Source organism: Aphelocoma coerulescens, chromosome 7 (genome assembly GCF_041296385.1).
Source record: "Aphelocoma coerulescens isolate FSJ_1873_10779 chromosome 7, UR_Acoe_1.0, whole genome shotgun sequence".
Taxonomy (NCBI): domain Eukaryota; kingdom Metazoa; phylum Chordata; class Aves; order Passeriformes; family Corvidae; genus Aphelocoma; species Aphelocoma coerulescens.
Genome location: NC_091021.1, coordinates 21,052,335 through 21,069,948, shown reverse-complemented (window position 1 = coordinate 21,069,948; position 17,614 = coordinate 21,052,335). Strand labels below are relative to the sequence as shown.

The 17,614-nt window shown below is 36.6% G+C and overlaps 1 protein-coding gene across 5 annotated transcripts in view; it reads left to right on the top strand.

Moving 5' to 3' along the window:
- The window catches only part of CSRNP3 (cysteine and serine rich nuclear protein 3), a 108,016-nt gene extending 91,899 nt beyond the window's left edge, over window positions 1-16,117 (top strand). For all 5 annotated transcript variants that reach the window (XM_069020784.1, XM_069020781.1, XM_069020780.1 and 2 more), the window contains 3 exons: window positions 4,444-4,740; window positions 6,238-9,299; window positions 15,318-16,117. In XM_069020784.1, the coding sequence (XP_068876885.1) occupies window positions 4,444-4,740; window positions 6,238-7,281 (1,341 nt within the window). In that variant the 3' untranslated portion in view covers window positions 7,282-9,299; window positions 15,318-16,117. The remainder of the gene's footprint in view (window positions 1-4,443; window positions 4,741-6,237; window positions 9,300-15,317) is intronic.
- The last annotated feature ends 1,497 nt before the right edge of the window (window positions 16,118-17,614 follow it).

The window sequence follows — 17,614 nt, the reverse complement described above, 5'->3', positions numbered from 1 at the left end:
TAATGAAAATGTCCTAATCAGGATTTGTATAAAAAGATACATCACAGAAAAATGAAGAAGATGAGAAAATGAAGTTGAGCAAAGTTAAGTCAGAGGTTTTTCTATTTGAAAACCATTATGCAAATAGAAAGTAACATTTTTTTCAGTTTCCCCGTTGTTTTTTTTGGTTTGTTTTTTTTTTTTTTTTTGCATTGCATTAAAATATACAAATTGGTGGGTAGAAAGTGTTCTCTCCTGTAGAATTTGTTTAAAAAAGATAGAAATACAGCAATATATTGAAATTGAGTTTCCATAATGTTAGCTCCTGTTTATTGTTGTAGTTAAAAGTGAAGAGCCAAATAAGAAACACCTCTAATTAAAAGCAGATAAGGACTGTGAAATCATCTTCAAGTCACTTTGGCCATTTAGTACCAGAACTTTGGTGTAAACACTGCTGACAAGGGCATAAACACTTGTTAGCAGCAGAGTGTGAAAATTCTGGATGTAAAAGCCATCTTATCAAATGAAAGGTACAAGGTAATCATTTGAGAAAACATGAGTAAGCACAAAAAACTACCTGGAAGAGTCCTTGTTGCTTATTCATAATGTCTCCTAAAATTGAAATTTATTACAATATTAGCATGAGATGAGTGATGTTAAGGCTCCCAGGTCTGTGAACACGGTTCCCTTTGCTGGAAGTCATAAGGAATAACTTCCAACTAGGGCAAGGCAGAGGTGTCCATCCTACATTTTTCATCTTTTACTGAGTTGGACTGAATTTCCCCCAAAGGCTTCACATATTCATTTGCCCTTGTTCGGTGGTTATGACATTAACCTTTAGATTCATGAGGAAATTTACCAGTCTACATATTAAGTTTAATTCAGATGAGCAATGTTATGACGACCAAGAGAGCTTATGTTCCCCTGAAGTTCTGGAAAATGTATTTGATAGTTCTTGATAATCTTCCTCCCTCTGTAGTTACCCAGTTACTTTTTAAAGAAATATTAGAATCTTTCATTAGTTCATTTATTCTTTGTGTGGCAAAATGGAGAAAAAAAAAATAAGAGGAGACAACAAGGAATTCATCCTGCAAAGGAGTCAGGAGCTGAGTGCTTTGAAATGGCAAACTGCTGGCTGATGCCATGCATTTGATGTTCCAGCCTGCTGGAGGCATGTGGCGTTCAGCACATGACTGGAGGCTAGTCCTTAATGCTCTGCTGCTGTGGAGCAAAGCAGTTAAGATTTGGAGGAGGAGGAGAAATACATGACAGGATTGGTATGGTTCTGTAGGTGCTTTTGTCTGCTGACCAGTTACAGCATTCACGTCATGGGTAAGAGTCCTAAAAGTTGATTTTTATTAAACAGTAATTGAATAAAATAGTAAAATAACTAAAGAAGCAGGGATCAGAATTTTTCTCTCTCCACAGTTTCAAACTTAGATTAAATAACAGTGATCTGCTTAAGGAGTGGTTTGAGCCTTGTGTATATAAAACTAAAGAAATCAGATTTCTTAGGTAGGTCATTCCCCTATTATATATTAAACAAACAAAGAAATCAAAGAAACATAAATACATTGTACTTAGTTTTACCTTGCTAATGTAAATGAAAAGATGTAACCAAGGGTGCCATTTTGGGTTGAAATATTCAGGCTGAGTTGTGTGTACAATGGGGTGTTAGTTACAGGCAGCTAATTCAAGATGCATTTAATCCCTGTGTGGATTTACTTCTCTCTCTCTGTAGAATGTACAGGAAAAAGGATGACTTCTAATGCTGCTTTTCCTACCTTACTGAACTAATACATTGAAATACCTGGTGTAAATAATCTCCCCATTGTCCCAGGGCCTGGCAGAACTGATTAGGGAGCTATTGCCCCCTCTTTTACCAGCCAGTGTAATGTGAAATGTGTAAGACAAAATGGAGTAAGAAAACAACCTGAAGGAAGTTTGAGAGGACATTTTGAAAATGCCTGTATTTAAGATGAAGAAAGAGCTAGAAGGATGTGCACATTGATTGGGATTTGAATGTTATAGGGATAACAGACATGATAAACTGAAACATTAAATGCAATGAAGGCACTAAACTCCAAAGGCTGCAGTTAGGAAGAAAGGTTGAGAATGCATTAAAAAGAGAAACAGTAATGCTTATACAGTGGGGTTGTGGAAGTGACAGAACACCTGGTGCTGAATTGCTAAGAAGGGACTATTGCTGATCTCAGGAGTTTTCTTTGTGCAGTGTAATGTGTACACATAAACTCTATGTAAGGACTACCAGTCATGACCCCAAGACTCTTCTCCTTCAAAGGGAAGAATTTATTGCTTTTAGCCTGACTTAACAAGTCAGGAATAATTAGTTGTTTGTTGGTGTTTTTTTCCCTGTGAAAACACGTTTTCTTGCACAGTTGTTCTAAGCACAAAACTGTGATTGCCAGAAAGAGTGTGCAGTCAGTAGGAGTTCACTGTCAAGTAATTCAGTAATGCCATAAATGACAGTTACCATCCAAAAGACTGTGGAAAGGATGGACTGTTAATATAAATGGTAAAATGAAATAGTTGGGAATATAAGAAAAGCAGAAATAGTGGAGTGGTTAAGATTCAAGGCTGCTTTCATACACATCAGAAACATAGCTAGATGGAGATGACACAGTAGCACAAAAATGGGAACTTACTTTTGCAGTGATAATTGTTAAATGTCTGAATGTTGAAATGCACAAGAAACAGGTTATTGTAATTATGACTTCAGTATTTTATCTGTATTTAAAACTGGTGCCTAAAAATACATTTGGGATAACAAGCCAAGGTGAAATTTTCTGCAAGTAAGTAAGGCAAAACCAAGAATTTCAGTGGCTGCTGGTGGCAAAACTGGTAATGCAAATGGGACTTGAGACTTCACTGATATATAAAGATCACATAGTTGCACCATGTTTTCTTGTATGAATGTATGAGACCATGTGCTTGTCTGTGCTTGTAAATCAGCAACCTCATCAGCTGAGAACATTACACAGAGCAGGGTGAAAATTGTGAATTTGTTTGTTTGTTTATTTTCCCATTTTAAGCAAAATTATTTCATAGAACAATAATAAAAGATCTATTATATGACAGAATAAATCACATAACTTCAGTTGCTTCACATTTGCTATGGAGAATGTTGCTCAATCTGAGTAAATTGAGATTGAAAAAATACACTTTTTGTAGTGAATGCCATTGTCTCTCTGAACTTTGTTTTGATTCTCAAGCACTTTCCTCTGTAGAAGAATTTTTCTAGACCCTGTAGTTGTGCTTTCTGGCATATATAACCAGTGAGCTCTACCTTCCTTCAGAGCAGTAATTTTTTTTTTCTTTTCTCCTTGAATATATTCACCCCTTTCTATATGGGATGAGTGACAGGAGTATGGTATGGAAGTGTGCTGTGTTAGGAATGTGCCACTGAATGTTTTGCTCATGGCCATTTAATTTTGAAACAATTTTTGAAAGGTTTGAGAACTAGACTGTACATAGGTAATAATAAGGTACCAAGATACTTGTTTCTACCAAGGCTCAAAAATTCATATTCCTAGGAAAAGAGCACAAATCCTCTTAAAACTTTTCTCAAGATTCTCCACAAGAGGTTAAGAACTTACTTCCTTTTTTTCTAAATGTATTCATTTGTTAGCTACCTAAGAATAATCTGGACTGATCAGTGAAGTACTAAAATCTATGAAAAACACAAAGCTAAGTGGGTTCTTTTTAGGACCAAAGAGAGCTAGAAAGAAGTTCAGAAGAGCTAAATATCAGCAATGTGAAACACAGTGGAAATAACCAGGGAATCACAGAATCACTTAGATCAGAATGAAGCAATGTAGGTAGAAAGAAGCAAAATTAAGTGACTTTCAGGCTTAAAATTGTCAACTCAAGAAGCAAACATAGGTGTCTGCCCAGATGATTAAGTAGAAATACTGCTTTTTGACCTCAGCTGTACAAACATCAAACAACTTGTCAGGCTAAAGAAGAATAGGGTAGTGAATAGTACATAAAATATACCATTTTACAAACCTATGACGCATCATAATCTGAACCCATGTCAGTAGTATAATTGCTATCTCAAATGGGATATTTAAGAATTTCTGAGAGCTCAGAGACAGGAATCATAAGGTCACAAAAATTATCTTGTGAAACAATACAGAAAAGAGAATTTCAGAAGGGCATGAGCTCTAGCAACTGATGACAAAGTAAATTTAGGTAAATAACAGATAATTTCTTACCTTCATTACAAACTTGGTATTGAAAAAGTGCATTTAGTTCATATGCTAAATGTGAAGGAAATGCCTGGTCACCTTATGTGTGATCATTTTCTGGAACTTCCTGGCAGCCATGCAGCATTTTTACATACAGCTTTGAACACTGGTAATGCATTTCACATACTGGCATCTGTGACGTGTCGTGTGTGTGAGCGTAGTTTAAGGACTTTGTTAATGTTTTGTGCAACAGATGACAAAGAATGGTACGGTGGAATCTGAGGAAGCCAATACACTGACTCTGGATGACATTTCTGATGATGATATTGATCTAGACAACACTGAAGTAGATGAGTACTTCTTTCTCCAACCCCTGCCTACAAAAAAGCGTCGGGCATTGCTGCGAGCTTCTGGAGTGAAGAAGATCGACGTGGAAGAAAAGCATGAGCTGCGAGCCATCCGCCTGTCCAGAGAGGATTGTGGCTGTGACTGCCGTGTGTTCTGTGACCCAGAAACTTGCACCTGCAGTCTTGCAGGCATAAAATGTCAGGTAAATGTCTACATTATTGTCATTATTTAATTATCTGGGGGAGGGGGAAGGGTGTGTGTCCATGCACATGTATGTACTTTCTGTTGTTGAAGTTATAACTATGGGAAATTAAGTATTAGGCAATAACACTTGTGGATCTCCAACCAGTTTTTTAAGGTCCTGTTTTAAGAGTATATAGTGGGCAATTAGTACAAATAATCTCCTAAAATATCTTTATTATGATTTTAGGCACATACATGGTTTAGGGTATTTTTTGTTCTTACACAAGTGTTCTGCTCCTCATACTCCTTTTAGGCCTTTATCTAAATAGGCAGATGCAGACAACAGAAGAATAAGTAGCCTGCAGATTTCAGAAGGGATATTACCTTTTGTTTTAGAGACAATTAGCAGACACTCCAAATGTGAATTAGAGTCCAAACTCCGTAAGAAGCAATAAATGACATTCTGCGGTACTGTCCTGTATGTAACATGCATGATACTTAAAATCTGTGCATGATAAATTTGCATGAAGGCAGTAAAAAGGTATCTGCTAATATAGCAGGTAAGTTTTTCCTCTGCAGACTTGAAGAGGTATTTCATATTGTACATTTAAATAGCGTCAGCTGTATGTGTCCCAGAATGTTTCCTAAAAGATATTTCTGCTAGTTCTGCTGAGTTGCTGTTGTGCAGCTGAGTTTTCTTCCTGAATGCATTTTTCATCATCTCATAAATCCAAGCTAAACTTTCTCTGCTATTTTAAATAATAATATTCTCTTTGCTGTTCCTGTTCTCATCTCCACATGTGGGGAAGATGTACTGGATTGTGTTATGTGGTTCTCCTGCACATAATTGATGTTTAGCTGTTACAGTGTAGATTAAAGTCACAGACTTCAGGCCATCTAATCAAACTTGCCAACACATGGATTCAGTCACATTTTCAAAAATTTAAGATGCATATTAATAGAAGCTCTGTGCCCAGTCTGCTGAGCTTACAATATTGCATCTAGAATTCACTGGATTGCCTTCTAAAATGCACTTGAGTTTTTGTTCCTGTTTTCTGTGATCAGGTGTCCCCGTTGGTAACTTTATAAAGGTTTCTATAGACCATTTATTTTGTTTCAATAGGTGTCTAGTTTCTGTGATTTTTACCAAATTTTAAGGTGCTTTCTGGTAATGCTTTTGCCTGGATTTGAGCACAAAAGGAAGTAAAGCTGTAGCAGATCTAGAAATTGAAAAGCTACCTATTTTTTGTTCCACTCTGTAATACTTTCACCTATGGAACAGAATCATTTTTTCTCTATTCTGCAGTAGTGGAGCATGTCCAGACCCCTTACTGTTCTCTCAGTATTGCTAAATTCCAGGGCTGACTCCCTGAATTATTGTTAGCTTTGACTAATTTTACAAGCATTTCTGAAGGTGAATCCCACTTCACCATTGTATTTCTCTATGCTGTCTAGGTTGTGTCATGTCACCAGGCTTTTGCTTCCTATTGTTAATCTGTATTCTCTTTTTTAAAAGGTGGATCGTATGTCTTTTCCATGCGGTTGCACTAAAGAAGGGTGTAGCAATACAGCAGGTAGAATCGAATTTAACCCTATCCGTGTACGGACTCACTTTTTGCACACGATAATGAAACTTGAATTGGAGAAAAATAGAGAGCAGCAAGTTCCAGCACTCAATGGCTGCCACACTGAGATAAGTGCACACAGTAGTTCCATGAGTCCAGGACCCCATCCAGTTGAATATTCAATTGCAGAAAATTTTGAGATTGAAACCGAACCCCCGGCTGCAGTTATGCATTCCCAGTCAGCCGAGGACTTGGACTGCCCAGGGGAAGAGGAGGAAGAGGAAGATGGGAGTAGCTTTTGTAGTGGAGTTACAGATTCTAGTACACAGAGTTTAGCCCCTAGTGAATCAGATGATGATGAAGAGGAAGAGGAAGATGAGGAGGAAGATGAGGAGGAAGAAAAAGCTGATGATTTTGTAGAAAGTATGAGCTCCCATGCTGATATGGTGCCTCTTCCTTCTGTCCTTTGCTACTCTGATGGAACTGCTGTGCATGAAAACCACTCTAAAAATGCCTCATACTATACTAACTCTTCAACTCTGTATTACCAAATAGAGAACCACGTTGCTGGCACTGCTAACCAGATCGGTGAGACTTACTCAGAAAGGGATGCTGTCAAGAATGGTAGTCTTTCTCTGGTGCCTTACAACATGACTTCAGAACAGTTTGTTGACTACACACGGCAATCAGAGGAAACTTTTAGCAGCCCTCATTACTCTTCTGCAAACCCCTCAGTGATTGTTTGCTGCTCATCTTCTGAAGGGGATGGCAGTGCTCCCTGTAACAGTTTATACACTGAGCATAGGCCCAGTCACCCACCAGTGGAATTTCACTCATACTTGAAAGGTCCTTCTCAAGATGGCTTTGTTTCAGCTTTGAATGGTGACAGTCGTGTACAAGAGCACCCTTCTGAGAATTCACTAAACCTCCCAGAAAAGAGCAGACTGCACGAAGAGTGCATCAAATCACCAGTGGTAGAGACGGTACCTGTTTAATATTAAAATTATTCTAGGACTGACTTCCTGTGTTAAAATTCACTCCCATTGGATTTTCCTAGAAACTTACTTTTTTAAGAGGTAGACAATACTTGGACTATAGTCAATGTTCCAGACACATTTTGTTTTCTCAAGCTACACTGGCAGTGGTATTGCACAAAACCAGTTCATGTAAAGATTTAAATAAAAATAATCAAGCCCTTTTTTGATAAAACACGTAAGTAAAAAACACATCCAACATATTTCAAAGTAGCCTACCTATGAACGTATGTGAAACCTGCCAAGCTATCTGAATCAAAGCTTCATGTTTTTGACTGTCGGGCCTGTGCAAGATTGTTAAAAATGATACTTTGAAATAATAATGTTTAGAGTCCTAATTTTCAACATATCTGAAAAGATGGTAAGTTTAATGTAAAAGTAACTACTGTACAAAAAAAGGTTTTAATTGTTCTGTACTGTATGTATTTTATTTATGGTAGTTTAAGATTCATGTTTTGATAAAAATGAACAGCATGTTCATTTGAGCAGAAGATCCATAGCTAGTTACAAAGAGCATGTCCACTTTTCATCTGGAGAACCTTGTATACTTCCTTATTTTTTCTTAATACCATTTCTGATAAATCATCTTGAAACACATTTTTAGAGCGTACTATTTTCTCTTTCACTGTTCTTGAGAAACAGAAGAGTCAGAAAGGGGGCATTTACATCTTCTAGAATAGAGAAAGGTAGACAATCCTCCATTTAAAACTAAAATCAGTGGCATTCCAGAACTAGTACCCCCTCCCCAAAGAAAAATGATCTTGTATATAATGGCAAAGCAGTAGCTTAAGCTCGCACAGCACCTTCAGCCCAACCACCGTTCAGATACTTACGCACTTTAGTGCCACTTTGCAGTACTGTATGAACTGCGGGAACTGTGAACCTCTTTGGAGAAATGCCATAGCTCCAGACTCTGAGGCAATGTAAGATCTTAAAATTCGTAACAAAACCTGTACATTTTTCCCAAGCCAGTTAATGAACATGTCAGTATGCAATTTATAAAAGCAGAGCCTTATTGATCAAAGTTTAAATAAAGCATGGAAAAAAAAGTGGAAGTGTCTAGATTGCCTAAATTTTTACAAAATATGAGACTGGCTTTTGTGGACTTGTGATTGTATCGCAAATTTAGTATCATTTGGTCTTACTAGGAAACAGTACATTCAGTAAGGAAAAACAGCTTCAGAAATTTTGTATCTGTGAAAGTCTGCAAGCAAAAGAACATGTGCATCATATGGATATTCTTTACCTTGTGATCCACTTGTTTTTAAATGAAATGGGAATGAAAGTACCTTTAATTTATTAAAAAATGTTGCTTTTGTCTAGAAAAGGAGGCATAGGAACCAGCTTTTCTCTGCACTGGTAATTCTGCACTGCCTTATTTTGATTTCAAAATCTATTTCAGCATTTTTATTCTTCTAATACTGAAATGTCATTTATTATACATCAAGTAGTTGAAATGTAGGCCTGTCTTGTTTGTCAAAATAAGGATCAGCATCTTAGTTTTTATCTGTGTCAAATCTAGATGGTTAACAGTGTGCATGTAAACACAGTGTAAATTTTAGCTCTGTAACAGTGACTCTTCTGGTTAGAAGCTCTTTAAAACATCATGTACAGTACTCCAGTAGAAAAACTGCTGATGTAAAATATGCTTTTAAAAAAAAAGAGCTAATGTAATTGTTTTTATATGAAATCTGGGCAAAGTGATTTCTCATATTTATGCTAAATTAGCAAAAATATTTTTACTCCATGTAGTAGCTGGAAAGGTTTTTTATTTACTTGTTTCCACAAGAAGTCCTACGTGTTTTATATGAACTGCATTGAAAAGTCTAGTTCTTTAGGGACTGGATTCCAAACTTGCAACGTATTCCATCTCCTGGGAAAGCGCACTCATGTTGGTTATCTGGTTCAGCAATTCCATAGCCTCTGTTCCTCGCAGTCACAGACAACTCTAGTCTCTTTCTCGAAGGCTGAGTAGCCAGGTAAGTGCCTGTATTCTCCAATGCCATACAGCAAATACCCTTGATTTTTAAAGAGAAATGTGCTAGTCCTTAAAGTTCTGCACTTAAGAATAAATTATTCCGTTCAAGATATTCTACGGGCAAATTTAACAAGTCTCTGTGTATATAGAGGTCTTGCTTTAACAGCAGGCTTAAATTAGGCATTCTCCCTCAACACCAGCACCAAAAGCACAAATCTCTTCTGCTTGAGCTGGGACAGTAGATGAGGATCAGTAGCAGCTCTTTAACCTCAGAGTGTGTTGGAGAACCACACACACTTTACTGGGGTATTTCTCTCAGGGGAAAATTAAATGAAATCTTTTGCTTTGTTATTCACGCCCTTCCTCAGCAATAAGAAATTATTTTCTTGGCCCCTGTCCTTTCACGTGAAAAATATCTTTAATAATATCAGCGAGCACAGTAAGTGATTAACTTTATAAAATACATCCCAGCTAGGTTTAAATACCGAGGTGATGGTTATTTACTATTTCCACTGGCACAGATTTCTGATCCCAGTCCTCCTTAATATTAGCATCTGTAAAAACTTCTGAGTATTTGGATGTGTATGTTCCATGCCATTGGGGCATCAGGGGTGAATACAGCCAAATTCTCTAAAGCCTGCACCATAGGATAACAAGCAGTATCTTGTAAGAGAGAGGTAGAGGGAGCAGGGACTATATAAAGCATTTGTGCTACATTGTTTTCCCATGTTTGAAGTAGCTCGTTCCTGGAAGTCAAAAAGTGAAATGTGCAGAATAAAGATTTAAGTTGAAAAATATTCCTAATGGAGTAGGTGGTGATATGTAGCTAATAATACGTTTCTTTTGATGCAATGTGATGTTTTGTGATCAAGATTTGATCTCAGGATACAAAGTAAACAAACCTTATTTAGTTCTTGCAGCAAGTTATAAAGTCAAGTCTGTTTATAATTCATGGCGAGTTCCTAGTAGCTATTACTAATACCAACAAGCCTTCTAACAGAGATAAACTTATACTGAGGGAAAAACCCAGCAACCTTTCTTTTTTCAATACAGGCTAAACCTCTTGCCCAGCCAAGTCCATGCCAGCAAATAACAAAACTGAAGTGTTTTCTAATATGTATAAGTTTACTAGAGTGAAAAAAAAGCAGTTGAAACCCTGACCAAAACAGGTAGGTTAATTTAGCTGAAATCTAGAGTAGGATGTAGAAATCAGGTGAGAGTCAAGTTTCCCATCACTTGTTTAGAATAAAGAAACATACTCTTCATTTAAGGAAAAGCAAGCTTAAGTCATGGGATGGAATATATTTTAGTGTTATTTTCTGGGCTAGTATATAATAATACATGCTGTGTCCCATATCCTAGCTGGTTAATAGTCATGTTGATAACCAGTCCTTTCATTCTGGGCTGTTTCTGTGTGATAAAAGCATTATGTTACTAAATGATAACCAGCCGTATTTGCTTCTGTATCAATACAGTGTATTATTTGTGAAAATACCTACTTTACTGATAGTCTGTATCAGCTTTATTTCCAAGATATCTGGCTACTGATAAACACTACTAAGAAGCCAGGTATATATTTGTGATTATATTGCATCATTCACAAAAATGAGTCATAACAAAAGCATTTCCCTCTCTTGAAATAAACCAGAATTTTCACACAGACCATTATTAGAACAGCACCTAAAGCAGATGCCTTTTTGCCTATAAGGTGAACTTCACCTCTCTTGGAAAAAAGTGCATTGTTAAATATATATAAAGCTTTAATTGATGTTAGACATGAAATTAGAACTTTGTTGGTACAATGACAACAATTGCAATTGTTCCTTAAGAGCTATAACGTCCATTGAAACATCCTTAAAAGCTGGTCAGTAGAAGTTTCTAGTATTCTTTGTTGAGCTGTATGCCACTTAGATCAGAAAACTCTAGATTTGTAAAGCTTTACAATTTTTCATTTACAGAAGTTCCTGCTAGTGAATCATAACTGGAGTTGACATTTATTTATTTTAAGGCTATCGGTTCCACTCCATAGTAACTATCACTTGCTGTAGATAAGGTTCAGCTGCTCCCCTGCTGTGTTAAGAGTGGGATCCTGCTTTTGGTCCAAGTGCTGCAGGAATCCCATGTGGTATTGGTGGTGCTGGTACTCACCAGATTGCTGACTGATCCCACTCCAGATCCAGTTTCTAGCCTGATCTGCGTGTTTTATTTCAGTAAATGTGCTAACAAACTGATCATGTTGCTTTCCCTGCCTCCCAGGGAGTACCTTCACAAACATAGATGCTTTGTTAAAGATGGTATACATATATTTGAATACAAACAGAGCATATATAATGGTTTTTATGAGTTCAGGTGTTCCTGACAGATAGAAATGTGATATACTGGATTGAGAATACTGGGCTCAGACAGAGGAGACTTTGGTTCTGTTGGCTTTGCCTTTGTCCGGTTGTGTCATCTCATTCTCCGTGCTCTGGTTTGTAATATACTTGGAGATACTGTGATAAAACTTAATTCTATAGAACAGGTAAAATAACATTTTATTCTTGTGTTTTGGCAACCTAACAAAATTTCTGTACTGCAGACTATGCCACTTTCCAAATGAAGCCCAGTCCAGCTCAGAAGTGACCAGAAATTTTTCACTAATGTGAAACACAGCTAAAATGAGCTCTCCTTTCCTTGGACTGGATTAATGAGCAGAAGTTAAAAAGTAAATTTCACAGTGAAAAATTAGAATAAAAGCTGTGTTGAATATACAACATTTACCTGTCTAGTGCTTAACATTTGAGCAGCAAGATTGTAGTTTTCCTGCAACACCATACTTGGCAGCAACAGGCAGTCTTACTCCTCTGCGTGTTGTCTTCTTTTGCCAGCTGAATTCTCTCAGTTGAAACTCCTTGTCTAGGCTGCTCCTGTAGCAAAGCAGGTGTCCTTACTAAACATAAAGCAAGACAGACCCATGATATCCTTTTAAAAGGCATTTCTTAATAAGGATCTCCACTGTTACAGCTCATGAGTTGTATAAACCAATGTTCATTGTGCCAGTTGTTTTATTTCCTGAAACAGGAACCAGAAGAGGATGATAGGGAAAATCCTTAAGCATTCGGGGGTGTTATGCTTTCCTGCTGAGACTAAAGAGTAATTCTATTGTCATCTGCTTTATTATGGTTGCAGGACAGTTGATGTAAAATACTTTGAAAATCTAGAATTAAGTCAGAGAATATATTCTATAGAATTTATTTCTAAAATACTAAAACTGATTACTATTTTTTTAAAATGGTAGAAAGCTGTTATTTTCAAAACAGAGTCTAGTTCGCTTACGTGTTCCTTGGTATGAGAAATCTCAGCATTTGCCTTTTCAGTGTTTCAAGTTTTTTTTTAATATTCTTAACTTCGCTATTCTCTTTAATCATTGTCCATGTGCAAATTATTGTCCATTTTCTCCAAGAGGTGTCAAATCCAAAGTACAGATATTGTGAAGTGATGAAGTGCAATGTCGTTTTAAAGATGTCTGATTGAACACATGCTTGAGTTCTTCACAAGTTCTTCCTCTTCACTGTCTCTTCCCTCTCCTAAATCCAAGGCAGCTTTTACTTTTATAGCTAATAAATGTGCCATAGTATTGCTTCCACTTATGGAGGAAAGTTACAACATCCTTGAGGACTTTTCTGCTACCCTAATGGCTGATACCAAGAATTTTACTTTTATGTGAACAGCCAATTTATGAAACACCTGTTTTGCAGCCTTAGTATTCTCTTTTTAATTCCTTCCTTCTTTCCTGTTGGTGTTTGGGTGGTCTGTTGTACTTACTGTTGTACAGTAAGACTTTTCATTAAAATCAAGCACAAGGGCAACTCTTGTTTCCTTTGTGCTGAGAATGAGATCTTGAAAAGCCAGGTTGGATGGGGTTTAGAACAACATGATCTAGTGGGTATCAGGGGCAGGGGGGGTTGGAACTAGATGGTCTTTAAGGTCCTTTCCAAACCAGTCCATTCTGTGATTCTAAGAGTTAAAGTATGTATTTGCCCTACTGCTGTCTTCAAGGTTAGGCAGACACCCACCACTCAGAAGGTCCCACTGACTGGACCATATTCCTGGTGCTGTGTGTTGCACCTTCTCAGTTGAGATCATAGTCTGTCATCCAAGGCTGGGGGTGGAACAAAAACAGAAGTCAAAAAGCAGATTTTGTCCTTTATTTATGCAATTGTATTAATTTGGATCTTAGCAATGACACTTCTAGTTCATGAATGAATGTCCAGTTTAACCAAGTCAAAAGAAGTTTGTCTTTCATATATGTTCTTCTGTAACTGTTCACTTTTCCAAAAAACCATGAAGATGGGATTAGCTTTTCGTGATAGGGAAAATGGTGGAAGATAAAAATGCACATCATTGTTCTAATACAAGGATCAAGATAATCCTTTGTGTTCGAACACTTGAGTGAGTGCAGAGAGGATAAAAAGGACAATGTAGAGGAAAAGAAAGATGAAGGCAAGAGGCAGATTGATGAGGGTTATTTTTCTTCTAAAGAGAAAAATAAAGCATACTAAAAAAATCCAAAACAAAACAAAAAAAAAAAGAAGGAAAAAGGGAAATTAGGATCACTTCAGAGCAAGGATGGAAGAGTATATGGACATTCACTACAAGCTTGCCCACGTTAGATCATAATATTGTTTCTGTTATTTAATATATTGTAACCAAACATGAACTCAGTGGAAACAGGAAATAACATTTTTTCCAGACCAGAGTTATACATGTGGCTGTTAAATAAAAGACTTATCCAAATGCATGGGGTAAAAAACCAAAAAAGCAACACCCTGGAAGCATTGCTACCATGTCATTCTGCCCATGACAATTTCCAAGCCAAGTTCAATATATTATAGTTAACTCTGTTCCCAGGCACATATTCTCATATACCCAGTTTCTCACCTAACAAGAGATGCTAAAAGCAAAGAAAAAATGTCCTTTTATGAGCATTTTATCTTGGGATTTTCAAATGAGGCTTAGTACATTATGGCAGGTAATTATTTTAGGTTTCTTCATCTTAAATTTCTAAAATACGTTTTCAGGAATGAAATTTTGGGGTTGGACTGTGGATGAAGGTTAAACTTGCTGGGGTAATGGGGGAATCACTACAGAGAACTATTTGTGAGTCTCAGATAGAGATTCAGCTTCTTGAAAAGATCATCATGTGCACTGGCAGCTGGTTCTCTTAAAACCAGAAGCAAGCATGCTGGGATTTTTCAAGCCATTTCACACAAATACCACAACTTCAGGTCTCAAATGCCCATGTAAACAAGGCTTAATAACTGGGCACTTCTTTTAATTGACTGATTGTAGGCACTTCTATGGAAATATGTCTGAAGTGTAGTTTGTGAAATATGTTTAAAAAGTGTTTGATGTAAAATAAGCGCTAGACATTTAACAGTGCAAAAATAGTCAAAATCTGTAGATTACAAAACTCTTCCTAAGATCCTCAGCCTGTAATATTGTCTTAGTAAAGTTGATCTTTTAAGTTAAATTGCATTCTGGTGTAATAACCTTTTACAAATAAAATTATTAATACAAGTGTACTGGTTAATACCTGTTAACATAAAACATGGCAATTAGTTACTTTGATTTGTTTCAATCTACAACTAATAGAAATTTTGTAAAAAACCACAAACAACGCATTACCTTTTATACATTTAAAGTGTTTTTTTTAACAGACTACATTAACATTCACACTGTCTAGTCCAACTCTGTCTTTTATGAGGTTCACCTCTCTCTGTATACATGCATATATATATCTCCACAAGAATATAAAATTGCTTTTGAAATTTGTGTTGGCAAGTGGTAAATAGTACACCATGGCATAAACTCAAAAGCATTTAAGTTGATGGTCTTTCAGACAGGTAATCCATTCAAATGGGACTAATAAAATTGTGGTGTAATTGCAGCCATTAGTTTAAAATTTGTACATTCCTTCTAACTTCACTAATTTCTGAGAAAAGTAATTATGTTATGTACTTAACATTTTCCATTACAGATGATCTTGCATACTAAAATTATGGAGGTCTCAACAATTAAGCAAGATATTTAATTGGACTGCTGCTTTGAAACTGTTTAAAGAAGCAAAGGGAAAGAAAGTTCATCTTAAAATCTGTATATGGAAATAATTTTAAGCTTCATGAACTATGCTTTTCCTTAATTTCCTTTTTTTAAACAAGTTGTAACATCAAAGATGCCAAAGGGTAATATAAGCTACAATAATATTCAACAGAACTTAACCTAGATCTTATGTTGTAATAATTTATTCAAATTAACTGTATTCTTCTGTATTTATATTTTCAGTATTTATTATGAATGATATGAAATTTGATGTATTTATTGTGGCTTATTACTGCAGTGTATATATTACAAAAATGAGCATTTTTAAGTCTTAACATTAGTTTTTTTGTTAATTAGTGGCACTTGTATCAGCTGTATTTTTATTATATATTGTACAATATATATTGTCCATTTGTTTGCAATGAAGTAAACCAGGTTTCTACGTTACATCCTGGCTGCCAGTGCATTGTTCGTCTCATTTCTGCTATGCAGGCACTAGAGAGCCTCTCTCAGCTAAGAGAACCAGAATTAGTACTGCACCTCCTCCCTGAGACCTGCAGAGCCTCCAAAGACACTCTGTGAAATCTTAAGTATTTCTCCCATTCCTGATAGCATAAGGAGAAGCAGTTTGTGTGGAATTTTTGTGTGTGTGTGTTTTTGTTTTTAAATATTTGTATGCCAATTAAATTAAAGAAATAAACAGAAATGCCTTCTTAGGTATATCCATTTGCCCTTTAATGATACTACTGCCTACAATTTTCTTTGGCCAGGGAAATATTGTACCTGATCCATCTGTGCCTATAATTTTCATAAGGTAATGAAACAATTGTTTTCAACAGCTGTTGGAATAAAATTTTCCAACAGCTCTCTCTGGTGGACAATTTGCAGTAATTTTATACCTCAGATCATTTCAATGGCAACATTCAAAGAGTACTGCTAAATTTCAGGACAACTGCTTATTTTGAAAACTGACGATCAACATAGCTTCATTAAGAAAATAACAAACACAGCAGAATCTCTGCTGTATTTTTATTCTAATATTTATTCAAACTGAGCTGTACATTTATTAAAAGTTGTCCTTAAGCTTGCTTATATGACAAATTACATTTAGCTAAATTATTTGTATTTACAAAAACTGACAAAGATCAGGTGTTGTTCTCTAGATTATAAAGTTCTCACAGCAGTTGTGGTCTCACTGGGTTTTAGTTTGTTGGGAGTCCCACATCTGCTATCAAGACTGCTTTTGGCATTGCCATGAACTGTGGCTAAAAGGGCTGCTCCAGGGCTTGCTAAGCCATACTGATACAAAAAATGCTGTAAAATAGTTTTCAACACTGGTTCTTATTCAAGATCCCAAGATGCCCATTCAGAAGTAGGAAGATTTAACTCTAAGGTTCACTTGCAGGTTGATCTGTTAATAGTACTCTCTGTATTCTTTACTCACCCTACAGTAAATCAGCGATTACTCCCAAGGGTGATAGAATCTTCAGGTATGGTGGGCTGGTGAATTCCCACTGCAGTGAATGGTGTCATAACCAGGCAGAGCCACGAACAACCAGTAGGGACCTCTTGTTCACAGGCAGCACTACCCAGAGGCACAGGCCCTGAAGTCCCAAAATGTTTAGGACCTGCTTCATCCTGCTGGGAGTGTGGCTGAACTGGCCTGGCCTGGCCTGAAGTCAAGCCTTCTTCAGCAGTTGTGATTACTCCCTGGATGTATAAGAGAGCACGGTGAGATGGAGGTTAACACTGATGCCAGCTGTTCTAGTAACCTTCAGAAGTTTATGTAGCCATCTGATTGATGTACCAAGGTTTACATGCTGTGTATGAAATAGTATTTACCTTTGTCCCCTTCATGGGGGTAGAGCATTATGACATTACTGAAAAAGATTTAAATGTAAAAAAAAAGATGTAAAAGAGCCAGAGAACCACTCTGCAACAAACTGATTTTTCAGCAAGCCTTTCTAACTATTACAGCCTGTTAGCCACTTTCAAGAGAACATTAACAATGGCCAGAAGATGCTGCTGGTTTTTTATTAGCGTATAAAAAACCTTAAAATCCAACTTCTTAAAACTGTATTCATATTTACAGATCTCTTACTTCTCTTCTAGTATTATATGATGCTTATATATGTGTATGTACACACACACACACACACACACACACACACACACATACGAATAGTTGGAAGTGCAATAGTCAGTGTGACCTAAAAGTTAACTCTGGATCTTTAA